Source organism: Procambarus clarkii, chromosome 15, assembly GCF_040958095.1.
Source record: "Procambarus clarkii isolate CNS0578487 chromosome 15, FALCON_Pclarkii_2.0, whole genome shotgun sequence".
Taxonomy (NCBI): Eukaryota; Metazoa; Arthropoda; class Malacostraca; order Decapoda; family Cambaridae; genus Procambarus; species Procambarus clarkii.
The window spans coordinates 28,937,989-28,953,389 of record NC_091164.1 but is presented as its reverse complement, the minus strand read 5'-3'; the positions used below and the strand labels follow the sequence as shown (position 1 = coordinate 28,953,389).

General features: G+C 46.0%; 1 protein-coding gene across 1 annotated transcript; it reads left to right on the top strand.

The window, feature by feature from the left end:
• The first annotated feature begins 392 nt into the window (after positions 1 to 392).
• LOC138365043 (uncharacterized) lies at positions 393 to 1,031 on the top strand. Its single transcript, XM_069325145.1, has one exon. It carries the CDS (start codon positions 393 to 395, stop codon positions 1,029 to 1,031), a length of 639 nt encoding a protein of 212 aa, XP_069181246.1.
• The last annotated feature ends 14,370 nt before the right edge of the window (positions 1,032 to 15,401 follow it).

Here is a 15,401-nt window from a genome sequence, read left to right as displayed (position 1 = left end):
CATGTACTATACACCACCATGTACCAGACACTACCATGTACCAGACACCACCATGTACTATACACCACCATGTACCAGACACCACCATGTACCAGACACCACCATGTACTATACACCACCATGTACCAGACACTACCATGTACCAGACACCACCATGTACTATACACCACCATGTACCAGACACCACCATGTACCAGACACCACCATGTACCAGACACCACCATGTACCAGACACCACCATGTACCAGACACCACCATGTACCAGACACTACCATGTACCAGACACCACCATGTACTAGACACTACCATGTACCAGACACCACCATGTACCAGATACCACCATGTACCAGACACCACCATGTACCAGATACCACCATGTACCAGACACCACCATGTACCAGACACCACCATGTACCAGATACCACCATGTACCAGACACCACCATGTACCAGACACCACCATGTACCAGATACCACCACGTACCAGACACTACCATGTACCAGACACCACCATGTACCAGACACCACCACGTACCAGACACCACCATGTACCAGATACCACCATGTACCAGATACCACCATGTACCAGATACCACCATGTACCAGACACTACCATGTACCAGATACCACCATGTACCAGATACCACCATGAACCAGATACCACCATGTACCAGATACCACCATGAACCAGATACCACCACGTACCAGACACCACCATGTACCAGATACCACCATGTACCAGATACCACCACGTACCAGACACCACCATGTACCAGATACCACCATGTACCAGATACCACCATGAACCAGATACCACCACGTACCAGACACCACCATGTATCAGATACCACCATGTACCAGATACCACCATGTACCAGATACCACCATGTACCAGATACCACCATGTACCAGATACCACCATGTACCAGACACCACCATGTACCAGACGCCACCATGTACCAGACACCACCATGTACCAGACACCACCACGTACCAGACACCACCACGTACCTGACACCACCATGTACCTGACACCACCATGTACCAGACACCACCATGTACCAGACACCACCACGTACCAGACACCACCACGTACCTGACACCACCATGTACCAGACACCACCATGTACCAGACACCACCACGTACCAGACACCACCATGTACCAGACACCACCATGTACCAGACACCACCATGTACCAGACACCACCACGTACCAGACACCACCACGTACCTGACACCACCATGTACCAGACACCACCATGTACCAGACACCACCACGTACCAGACACCACCATGTACCAGACACCATCATGTACCAGACACCACAATGTACCAGACACCACCACGTACCAGACACCACCACGTACCTGACACCACCATGTACCAGACACCACCATGTACCAGACACCACCATGTACCAGACACCACCATGTACCAGACACCACCACGTACCAGACACCATCATGTACCTGACACCACCATGTACCAGACACCACCATGTACCAGACACCACCACGTACCAGACACCACCACGTACCTGACACCACCATGTACCAGACACCACCATGTACCTGACACTACCATGTACCAGACACCACCATGTACCAGATACCACGATGTACCGGACACCACCATGTACCAGACACTACCATGTACCAGACACCACCATGTACCAGACACTACCATGTACCAGACACCACCATGTACCAGACACCACCACGTACCAGACACCACCACGTACCTGACACCACCATGTACCAGAAACCACCATGTACCTGACACTACCATGTACCAGACACCACCATGTACCAGATACCACCATGTACCTGACACCACCATGTACCAGACACTACCATGTACCAGACACCACCATGTACCAGACACCACCACGTACCAGACACCACCACGCACCAGACACCACCATGTACCAGACACCACCATGTACCAGACACCACCATGTACCAGACACCACCATGTACCAGACACCACCATGTACCAGACACCACCATGTACCAGACACCACCCATGTACCAGATACCACCATGTACCAGACACCACCATGTACCAGACACCACCACGTACCAGACACCACCACGTACCAGACACCACCAAGTACCAGACACCACCATGTAACAGACACCAACATGTACTAGACACCACCATGTACCAGACACCACCCATGTACCAGATACCACGATGTACCGGACACCACCATGTACCAGACACTACCATGTACCAGACACCACCATGTACCATACACTACCATGTACCAGACACCACCATGTACCAGATACCACCATGTACCAGACACCACCATGTACCATACACTACCATGTACCAGACACCACCATGTACCATACACTACCATGTACCAGACACCACCATGTACCAGACACCACCATGTACCAGATACCACCATGTACCAGACACCACCATGTACCAGATACCACCATGTACCAGACACCACCATGTACCATACACTACCATGTACCAGACACCACCATGTACCATACACTACCATGTACCAGACACCACCATGTACCAGACACCACCATGTACCAGACACCACCACGTACCAGACACCACCATGTACCAGATACCACCATGTACCAGACACCACCTTGTACCAGACACCACCCATGTACCAGATACCACCATGTACCAGACACCACCATGTACCAGACACCAACATGTACTAGACACCACCATGTACCAGACACCACCATGTACCAGACACCACCATGTACCATACACTACCATGTACCATACACTACCATGTACCAGACACCACCATGTACCAGACACCACCATGTACCAGACACCAACATGTACTAGACACCACCATGTACCAGACACCACCATGTACCATACACTCCCATGTACCAGACACCACCATGTACCAGACACCAACATGTACTAGACACCACCATGTACCATACACTACCATGTACTAGACACCACCATGTACCAGACACCACCATGTACCAGACACCAACATGTACTAGACACGACCAGGATCTTTAATCGCTGGGTTCACCTGAATTGGATTAGGTCCTGCTACATGTCCCTTGTGCTGTAAGCAGGTCAAACATCTGTCAGCATAATGTGCAATATCCTTAGCCATCTTTGGCCAAAAATACTTCAATTGGTCTTGCTGGAGTGTACGATCCTTTCCTGGATGGGCGTTTGCGGGACCATCATGGATAATTTTTAACACAGTTGGTACCAAGACAGCTGGAACAACTAACTGACAACATTTCCTTGGGGCTGTCTCTAGCTTTACTACTCTACACTGTAAATTGTCTAACATCACTAACTCTTTTAATGGTACTGGTGGTTTATGAATCGGGCGAGTGTCTTGCTTAGTCAAAAACTTAATGATGGGTGTCTATATGGGGGTCTTGTCTCTGTTCCGTCTCGACTACTTTAGCATCTAATGCTGGGTAATTTAACTTAATTGCAGCTACGTGTCGAGAAAACGCATCGGCTGCAACATTTTGCTTTCCTTGATTATAACCAAATGTGGGATTGAACTCCTGAATTGTGAGGAAATATCCAGCAAAACTTTCCAACTGGATTTATATTCTTGAACTAGGGAATTAATGGTAGGTGATCTGTAAGAACATTACGTGGATTCGAACCTACGTCCGAGATCGTAAGATCGAATCATTTGTTCATTTGATGCATCACACTATTGTGATTTCTGTGTGTAATGAAGTTAGAGTGAAGAGGGAGAACGGCCTATTGACATAGTTTGAGCGCATGGGGGAGTTGTGTAAAATCCTGGTTTGTTTATCAGAGAGGCTGCAGGATCCAGTAAGTTCTGTAGAACTTTGGTTTCAACTCTTTTACCATGTCGTAGCTCAGTCGATAAAGGTTAGCGTCTGGATGTAGGTTCGGATGTAGGTTCGAATCCTCATCACGAACCTTGTTGATTTTTTAATTTGATACATCACGCTATTGTGATTTCTGTGTGTAATCTGTAACCAACGTAAAAGGTTTAGAAAAATCTGGGTACCTATGGGCAGGTGACAAGATCAAGGCTGCCTTGAGTTTTTGGAATGACTGTTCCTGGGCTTCTTCCCATAACAAAGGGTTCATATTTCCTTTGCAACTTGTAAAGTAAAAAAAATTAAAGTGTAAATCCAGCAATAAACAAACAATAAAATCCTACAAGACCTGTGAACTGCCTTACGGCTTCTGCGGTATGAGGCGTTGAAAAATCAGGGGCAGCAATAATTTTTTATTCATTAAATATAATGCCTGAAGGTGTAACTGTATGACCTACGAAATTAATCTTCTCCTTGAAAAATGAACATTTTGCAAGTGTTATTTTTATATTAGCTTCTGCGGGCTTTGTGAATACTTCCTCAAGGTTCTGGAAATGAGTCTGAACATCTTGCGACATGATTATGAGATCATCAAGATAACTAGAAGAGTACTTCTTATCAATCTACGAAATACATTCGTTATGAGCAGTGAAAAGGTTATTGAACTGCAAACCAAATGGCATTCTTTTGAAATGAAAATGACCATTGGGAGTACTACAGGATGTCAACTATTTAGTTTCCTCATCAAGGGGGATTTGCCAGAATCCCTGCAACAAATCTAATGTTGAGAATACTTTGTTTCGACCAATACTTTGCAACAAATCATTTAGAACTGGAAGTGGGAAACGATCAGATATAGTTACTCTGTTAAGCTTCCGATAATTGGTCTCCAAGTACCATCTCGCTTTGGTACAAGAATCAATGAAGCGTTCCATTATGAATTACTCGACTCAATTGCATCACTCTGTAACATTTCCTCCATGAGTCTATCGGCTTCTGTTCTCTGAGAATGAGATAGACGGTAAGCTGGTACATAAATAGGCATAGTTCCTTGTTCAAGGAGAATTTTATGTGCAGTAAGAGGAGTAAGACCTAACTTTTCTCCTGGTAGGAGAACGGCAACAACGGCTCTATTTCTATTCAAAATTTCCAAAAGCTGAACCACAGAGTGAAGGAAATCGGTAGGACTGAGGTGATGCGCTTGCACCTCCGGCTCAGATCCATGTTCTCCAGGTGTGAGAGTACAAACAGTATCTTATATTCCAGACTGGAGATGGATGTCGGCAATACTAGTGTTTGCAATATACAATGTAACAGTACCATCCTGAACTGTGTGCCAGGAGGGTTCAACAAACGTACCATTCACTTTCCACAATGGCATCCGATTACTCAGGCACTCCCTGAACCTTACCTCTTATTCTGGTGAGAGAATGAGAGTGCAGCACAGTGTCAATAGCTATAGAACCACTGACTTCAGAGATGGAAGCTGCTAGGCGAGCAAGACAATGAGAATCCATTAGGGCGTCCCCCTCCAGAAAGTTCCGATACTCACTCTCGTTTAACAACTGCACAACTACGATGCTTCAATCGAGTGCCCGTTTTCTCGGGTATGCTACCACGACAAGGATCTGACAAACCTACACTACTAAGTCGGGTGTCGACAAAATTAATGTAGTCTGATTGAAGGTTGATCTCATGACCTTGATGATACATACTACACAACGGTATGACATGGTCTTTGATACTAATATTCCAACGATGGGGAAACAATGCAATATTTTCATCAATCTTGGTGTATAGACCTGGGAGAATGTCACCACGAAAATGGATATAGTCAACAACTAAACATGTTATAGACAATGTGACGTCATCTAAGTTGAGTGGAAGGTCAATTTCACCCTGAACTTTCACTGTATTTTCTAAAACACCACTTAAAAAAGGTATGGGTGACTTTCTTACTGTTGCAGGGTGCTTACTTGCAATATCACTAAGACCTGAGGGCTTGACAATATTAATTTTTGCACCTGAGTCAAGAAAATTTTTTAAAACTCTACTAAGTACAATGGCTGAGACAAGGGGCCATCACTTGAAACTGGACCAGTTACTACTTGTGACTTATGTTGCCTAGGATATCTGCGTCTCGTCTGGGTCAAATTCACTGTGGTTCCGTCAACATCTACAACTGGGCTAGAGTCAGTGTCCAGATCTATTTTGGATAGCTACTGAGTACAAAGGGAGGGCACTAGGACTGGCTAACCTGAATTGGTTAGCGGATGGCTTTGGAAGTTTCCCAAGAATGTTCACATGGAGTGAACATTCTGAGCTCCAGCATTCTGTGACTGAGTATTATAATTAGAAGTTGCATTATAGCTGTGCTGGGAGTTGTAATTATACGAGTTCTGATAATGTCTTGGACGCTGTGCGCCTCGCTAAGACTGACCGTGGGAGTTATAAGGTGGGGATATCCTTTGCTTAGCTCTATTATCTGCAGAGTGGTGACCAATTTGTTTATGGTACTTGCAATACAGGAGCCTATGGTTATTAGCCTAACGAGGGGGCCGAGAGAGTAGCCTAAGGGGTGATGATCTAGGAGCGGACCAACAGTCCCTTGCGAAGCGGTTAATCTTACCACAATGCCAACACGAGGGAGTGGATGGTTGTGGGCTATGGCGTCTTGACAACTTGTGAGGAGGCAAATTTGACTGCAGGCTACGACCATGGGTACAGTTCTGCAACCAAGAGTTTTGAGAGTTTGTGGGAGGATGCTGAGAGCTTGTTACTACATTCACAGTATCACAGTATGGCAACAGTTAAGAACTTTGGGGAGCCAGTTTGTCGGCTGCACTGTTAATTGCCTCAAACACTTTACCAATTTCATGTGTGACTCCAAAATTTTGTTGTTCGATGATGGGTTTAGTATGCTCCGGGGCAAAATGCATTAAAGTTCCAAATGCTATCATTTTGGCCATAGCCTCTGGAGACAGCATTTTGTCTTTATCCACCCATGAGGAATTAAGCATAGCAGTCACCAAGGCATACAGATACTGATCTAGACGGCTAGTAAACGCATTAACCGATTCACCAGGCTGCATGGTGGCATTGGCAATTTTCTTGACTAACCTATACGGGTCGAGGTCTCCTTTGTTAACAAAGTGTCGGCGAAATAAATCCTTAAATTCAGACGAAGACTGGAGGCTAACAATGGCTTTCTCATTAACTACAAAATGTGCATCACCCTTGGTTGTGTCAACAGCTGACCATGCAATTGCCAAGTATTCGGCATCAGTAGGCTCGGAAAAATGTGTGATGATTTTTGCTTCAACCTTTCTAAACCATGACTCTAATAAGCGGGATTCACAAGCAAAAAGTGGGATAACCATTTCCTTAGCTGATCTCAGGACATTAGGACAAGCAATTGTTCCAGTTGAGTCTGAAGAAGTTGCAACAGTGGTAGGCATTGTCACTACCGAGGAAGTGGCAGTTGAATGCAAATTTTAAATATGTGCACTAGGCATAAGAAATAGAGTACACACAAACAAATAAAACACTCAAAAAATATTAAACTAGGCTAAGGTAAGGAAATGGCAGAAATAAAATTATTAAATTGTACTAGGCAACAAATAATTAAAACAAGCAAAAATATGAATAAAATTTGCAATCTGGTAGGAATATGGCTGGAATTAGAGGAATGTTAATTAATTAAACCAGGCTAAGCACAGCAATTTAGAATAAAACTGGAAAATGCAATTGCAAAATTTAATTAAATGATTCAACACAACAAGTGGCAATGCAAGAAAAATGGGTTTAGCACAAACAAACTGGACATAGGTACATGCGTAAAATGCTGTGGTAAAATATTAAAATACAATGATGAAATTAAAATTTTCAAAGTTAGGTCTGGAGAAATAACAAAAATTTTCTGTGTTTTGTGGAAATCTCAAAAACAAATTTATATTGTGCAAAATAAACTGCTAAAACAATTATGTCCTACTTCTCTGAACTTTGAATTTACTAATAACACTAGTAACACAATTAATGAACAATAGAATTACTGTGAGAAGCAGGAAATGTTGAAATGACTCAGGAATATATGTAACCAACTCTAATATTTAACAAGTCACTGAATAGTTAATTCACAGGATATTATGGATATTATTATGTAAATCACTTTTAGAACTTGGCACAGAGGTCTCATCTATCAATTACTTATCTCGGGGGTGCAATTCATGAAAATCGCCAGTAGATAAATAGGAGAAACATCGTGAAGGAGTGAAGAGGCACATGCAGGGTATGTTTACATCTGGAGTGACATGCAGCGCTCCTAGCGGCAGTGGCACGAAGCTCGGGGGATACCACACTCGGAATGATGTTGAGAGTGTGACGATAATTATATCGATGATGGTGAAAGGAAGGTCAATTGCTATGCAGGTGTGTGCAGAAGTTCTCTTTAGAGCAGTGTAGCAGAGGTTGACGTGGTGGTGAGAGGAGGCGACGTGGCGACATGAGTGGGAGCTGGTGACACTAATCAGACGTTTGCAGTCCATCAATTGTTTCTCAATAAATTGCACACATCTGATGAACAGTTGAAACTTGTGAAGATGATTACAATAGCTGGAACAGTGCAGACATGTTGATGTGGGCTTGGGTGGTGGTGGTGGGTGGCGCAGGTTCCCAGGTGACGCGAAATTCAAAATGACTGGTGCGGGAATCTTCCTTTTCCCTCACAGATGAAATGGCGTTCTTACAGGAAAATATTGTGCCTTACTTTTGAGACGTTGACTTAGAGTAGTAATTGATGGTAGGACCCCGGACTGGTACACTATCATTGAATATTGATGCTTGGGTGGCAGGTGCCGGCTTGGCGGTGGTGGTAGGCATGATGATGTGGGCCCTTGAGATTTCATAGCTCAGGAAGTTACTTCTGAATCCCACAGCTTCTACCAGTATTCGTTACCTTCTTTGGATGTAATGTCGTTGCTGGATTGTAGATAATACACAGTAGATCACTTCAGTAGTTTATTGAGAAAGATAACAAGGTATATATGTGGCCTGCCAAAGTCCTACCTAACTCTGGTCTCGTGTAATACTGAGGCCGGCTTGGAGGGCGGCAAGTGCCGGCTGTGTGTGGAATGACGTCAGAGGCCTACTCGCCTGTGACTGGTTATGTCCCAACCGCATACAATTTGAGTATTAACACGTGTCCTACACACACCCGGGGCCATGTGCCACACAGACCTGGGGCCAGATGCGCTACACAGATCCGGGGCCACGTGCCCTACTCAGACCCGGGGCCACGTGCGCTACTCAGACCCAGGGCCACGTGCGCTACTCAGACCCGAGGCCACGTGCGCTACTCAGACCCGGGGCCACGTGCGCTACACAGACCCGGGGCCACGTGCGCTACTCAGACCCGGGGCCACGTGCGCTACACAGACCCGGGGCCACGTGCGCTACTCAGACCCGGGGCCACGTGCGCTACACAGACCCGGGGCCACGTGCGCTACTCAGACCCGGGGCCACGTGCGCTACTCAGACCCGGGGCCACGTGCGCTACTCAGACCCGGGGCCACGTGCGCTACTCAGACCCGGGGCCACGTGCGCTACACAGACCCGGGGCCACGTGCGCTACTCAGACCCGGGGCCACGTGCGCTACACAGACCCGGGGCCACGTGCGCTACTCAGACCCAGGGCCACGTGCGCTACTCAGACCCAGGGCCACGTGCGCTACTCAGACCCGGGGCCACGTGCGCTACTCAGACCCGGGGCCACGTGCGCTACTCAGACCCGGGGCCACGTGCGCTACACAGACCCGGGGCCACGTGCGCTACTCAGACCCAGGGCCACGTGCGCTACTCAGACCCAGGGCCACGTGCGCTACTCAGACCCGGGGCCACGTGCGCTACTCAGACCCGGGGCCACGTGCGCTACTCAGACCCGGGGCCACGTGCGCTACTCAGACCCGGGGCCACGTGCGCTACTCAGACCCGGGGCCACGTGCGCTACTCAGACCCAGGGCCACGTGCGCTACACACACCCAGGGCCACGTGCGCTACACACACCCAGGGCCACGTGCGCTCCACACACCCGGGACCACGTGTGCTACACATAACCTAGGCCACGTGCACTACACACACCTGGGGCTATGTGCGCTCCACACACCCGGGGCCACGTGCGCAACACACACCCAGGGCCACATGTGCGCAACACACCAAGGGCCACATGCACTGCACACACCTGGGGCTATGTGCGCTCCACACACCCGGGGCCCCGTGTGCAACACACACCCGGGGCCACGTAACTTTTCTTGACAAATTAGATTAGTCTCCAGTTAAGGTAGTGAGAAACTGTAGAACAACTTGCAAATCTGTTACTTAAAGGCTTGTGTACCTTGAGTTGTAATGAAAGATTTTATTGTAATATGCTTTCGTATTTCATTTGTTTTTAAAAACAAATGAAATCTGTTAGAGGAAAGAAGGAAGTTCAGTTTAAGTTGACAACGTTATATAAAGATTTTAATACCGGTAAATAACGAAATGTTTATTATTTTTTAGTTATTGGAAATGCTTAGAAAAACTGCATTACCATTCTTTAGTATTTGTTTCAAAGAAAAAGGATTAAAAAATTCGTAACCAGTACAATTAAATTTTCTACTATAATCAGTCGCAAGATACTAACTAAACATCAATCTACAAAAAATCGGTTAAGGTAACTTTATGCTTACGGTAAGTTTGCTCCTAACGCTCAATGTTCTTTCTGTAAACTTAAAGGAATTACTGCTATTTTTAGATTTGCTGGCCCAACGTTTTCAACTCTATTAGTTGTTTTCCAAGTATGGCAAGTGTAAAGTTGTTAATAAGTTTATTAAATGGACTCAAACTCCTAGCTTTAAGACTGAGTCACTACAATTCTAATAAATTTTGAGCAGCAATTATGCTGCTTAGCTTTTATTTCTAGCACTTGCTATGTTTTAAATACCATTCAACTAGTCATTTCATCAAATGGTAGAAGCTGTATGTATCGGGGGTTTAGTTTAGTTTTCTTAACAGCTCGAACACCTCTCTGCCACCTGCAGAAGGGGCACATGTTAGGCTCTATAACAACTAGTCTCATTACAGATGACTAGTATAATATTCCTAGCCGTATTGACGCCAGTTCATTACGATCAATAAATTCAATTCGCCAATAAATTGTTTTGATTCAATAAACAAAAAATGACAATAGTTACCCGGCCTGTAAATGATTACTCTTTACCTTCTAGATTATGTTTTTTCTCTCTCTCTACTGGTTAATGTATGATGTTGTAGATGCAGGACTTTATATAATTGAGATAACTTGTACCATAAGCTCCTTGGTGTCACAATAATCACACTACCGACAGTGGCGACAGACGCTCTATAAAGGAGATTAAATCTATAATCCCCCTTTTCACTTCCTGTAAACTGACGAATGTGCATACGTGATAAAAGGAAGTGAGAAATAATTTCTAGATTGTGCTTTTAATTGATATGTTCAAGAAATGTCCTTCCTTAAACTAGTGACCAATGGCACTAGTCGTGGCATACCGAATTTCAATATAGACGCAGGTCGGTAAGGACCAGCATCTGGGCTACAGAGTACTATTTTTCAGATTTTATAACTTTTTTGTTTCTTCTCCACTGCTGTAAAGACAAACTGGATGATTAGCGACTAGAATTACTCTTCTATTCGTTTAAAATATTGTGCCTATTGACTGTACGAAGAGTAGTTGTGAACTTTAACTGTTGACCTGTTGACGAAATTGAGCTGACCTGCCTAACGACCAGTTTCTCTCACGCAGAGATGGGTAGTTTCAGCCACAGTGAGCAGACGTGTCTTGTCACTTCTGCCAGCTGTGTTTCTGGTGTGCCCAACTAGCAGCTGGTTGTTGACGTGGTGGTTGAGTGCGGCCTTGTGCTGTGTGATGGGGGCCCCATTACCTCTGTGTTTCGGGCTCAGTCTGTTGGACTGGAGTTTTCCTGCAAGGTGGACTACCCTACAGTAGAGATGACGCTGTGTGATGTGTTGGGTCTGGATGGGGCTGCCGTTTGTGGATTGTAGCTATTAACTACCCATCGGGTGGTGGTGAAGTTTGCTACTGAAAAGGCTTACCGGGTGTTTCTGCATCAGTTTGAGGGGCGGACATTCCAATTGCCAGGGAACGCTGGTTCGGTTGATGTCTCTGACCGCAGTAGCATTTCGACGTACATCAGTGTTCATGGCGCTCCTATTGAATTTCCGGAGTGTTACTGCGGAGGTACTTTGGGCAGTTTAGGAAAGTTGTGCATGTGTGGATAAATGTCATTTCGACCAGTTATTTGCGGGGCGTTCAAAATGGCATCCTCACCCTTGAAATGTGGCTTCGGTCAGACATCCCATCATCTGACAAGATCATGGGGTTCTACATCCGTGTGAATTATGTCTGGTAGCCCTGGACGTGTTTTCTTTGTGGGATGTTGAGCCACCTGGCTGCTTGGTGCTCTGCGGGTGTCCTGGAGAGAGTGAATTTATTCCACGAGGAAGATTTTCTCTGCTATCTGTTGAAGAGGCTTCAGAGGATTGTGGCTGTGGACGTGTCTTTGAATGCTGTGGCTCTCCATGCATCGGGTGGGGCACCTGCTCCTGGGGGAGGTCAGGCGCCGAATGCTGTGCCGTCTTCGGATGTGTGTTCAGAGGCTGTTGTTTGTGCTGTCAATGCGGGTGTGGAGTGGCACGTCGGCCTCCCTCTGCTTCTCTCTTCCGTGACTGTTATGCCCTGTGCTCCTGGGGCTTCTGTCTCGGCGTACCTGCCGCTTCTGCCTGCATTGCTGGTGGAGTATGGGGAGTTGCGTCCTCTTGCTGTGCTTAGCCCGACCCTCCCCATGCCGTCACTGCCGCTGAGGTCCTTTGGCATGCCACGGATCGGCATCTCACGGGTCGTGGATTATGTGGTTGTGGAGAGTTCTGATGATCTAGGGTCGGATCCTAAGCGTTCGAGGCGTTCTTCATTAGGTTTGCCCTCAGAGTGTTCCAACTGGACGGACGTGGGTCAGTTTGCAAGTTGCGTGTCTTCTGACGGCGAGATGGGGGTACCTGGTGATGTTGTGGCGGATTCGGCGGTGGTGGTGATGGCGGAGGTCCATGCGGAGGATGTGGGTTCAGTTGTTGAGGGTTCTGTGTTGACTCCTGTGTGCTCTCCTGTGCCCCCTGCTGTGAACTCCCCAGAATAGAAGGTGGTGCCCCCTCCTGCGGTACTTGGAGAGGCCCTGACCTAGTGGTGGTTCTCAAGAAGGATGTGCACCGGGTGGGTACTGTGCCTGTGCCCCATGTCCCGCAGTCTGATGTGCAGCTGCAACGTGAGTTAATGATCCCGGCGGCTTCAGCCCCTGTACCGCAGCCTCTTGCGTATTTGTCAGTGCCGCTGGGTCCCGTGAACCCGCCGGCTGTGTGGGTGCAAAGTGTACAAAGTTTCATCTGTGATATTCCGGACTTTATGCAGCACCCTAAGCCACTGCCGAGTGGTCGCCTTACCCCGGGATGACCGGGCGGAGTGGGAGGCGTATTGTATAAGGTATCCTAGGGCTGATTTTTCAGACAAGATGTGTAGGCATTCTCATTTTATGTATATGTTGTGGGCCCTTCAGGCTTTTGTTTTATTGTAAATATATTGACTGTATAGTGTGGGTGATTTGGCATCCATTTCAGACTGCCTTGTGTATTGTCTTTCTCTATGTATTTGTTGCTATGTACTTATGGCTTTATGTGATACTCATGTGATTGTGTTGGTTTGGGGCTTCTTTTTCTGTTCCTTTGTACTTTGTTGTTGGTCTGTTTATTTGTCTTTTGTTTTTATTGTATTTATGTAGCATGCTTTTGCATGTAAATATCAAATTAATAAAAAAAAAAGTTTCTCTCACATTCGGACGCAAGCACATACACATTGTTGAAAGGTAGTGCTTCGTATAAAGAGCTTTCCACCCTTGGCCAGCACTCTACATAAACATATGAACTGGTAGGTGGCATTGTTCTATAGCTTTTACAGTTTTAAACTGAACGCATATAGTATATTGAAAACAAATCACTTGGACTGGCTTCCTACCTTGCCAAACAAGCTAGTATCCTTCAAATTAGGTTCCATTGCTTTCTATGTTGAGCTCTGGCCATAACCTGTCCTCCTACAAAGAGCGTCGCTTGGGTCTTCTGGTAGGTAAGGAGAGGACACTTAAAATTGACTGTTTTATTTTGGTTCACCAGACCACACACTAGAAGGTGAAGGGACGACGACGTTTCGGTCCTTCCTGGAACATTCTCAAGCCGATTGTGTGGTCTTGACCATTTTATTGATGTTGGCAAACCTTAGGAAGACGAACTGGTGGCAAGGTTAATCTTAGTCTCTCCCTGTTGATCTTTCCTCAGCCACTCCTTTGACCTTGCCAGTATTGTCACTAGAAGAATAGGTGATGGTTACAGCCGTACCTACTGTCCTGCTTCCCTTTACGAGATCCTCAGTAGTCTACTCAGTAGAGCGTGCATGGTCTCATCAACTGCACCCCATTGGTGACCTCCTTGATGGAAGAGAGAGGGGGAACGCTTGGGCACCTCCAGGGGCGCGCTCCCCCCACCCCCCCAGGGTCGATGCCCAAACGAATGTGCAGGATTGGTACCGAAATGAATGTGTTCCTTAATCCTTAATCTGTCCCCTTGTTCCTTAATCTGATGGTAAAGCCTACAGTGACTATGTTCCCATGGAGAAAAGATGGGGGAAATACGCCTGTTTGGTGGATTGGGTGTAACAAGAAGTTAAATGTGGCACATTTCAGTCAATCTACATACTTTAGCTTTTAGTTGAAATTGGGTCAAGTAGGCATTGCCGGGTTAATGAGACTCCCAATTGCCCCCCCCCCCCCCACTTTGGAGTTATAACATTAAATGGCGACTCGTGTATACAGTCGGTGACCCCTTGAGTTTGTGCCAGTTGGGCTCCATAGTTGGGGTTGTGCACGGTGTCGGAAATCCGACACACATATTAACATGAGTATCACCTTAAAGAAAAGACAGTGGGTGACTGTGACGTCACGTATTTACAATACTCATAATCTGTTTATACCACAGTCTAGTGTTTAAATTTAATAAAAAAGTGTTCACTAAGACTGAATATAATTTTCAATACTGGGAATATAGTTTAATACTCTATTCCTTAAACATAAATAGAACCATCAAACATTTGCGTTCGTCTCCCCCGGGGAGCGTCACGTACACACTGAGACAATAACATCAGGACACGCTGTAGAGTGGCTCTCCATATGAGCTGATTTAACTAGTTAGACTCCCAGACTACGTGTCAACACGCGAGCAACCAGCAAAACAGCCTCTCAACAACCACAGCAACACCAGTATCTGTCTTACCAAGTATTTTTGTTTAACAGTGGCCATAGTTATTCATAAATAGGTAGGCGGTTATAATGAATGTAAATCCCCCATTAACAAGTACTTTTACTCAGCTCAACACCCTCATATTCCATGTCTTACCTGTACTTATATGTTTAGAGAAACAGTATTTATTCTTTAAACTCGGC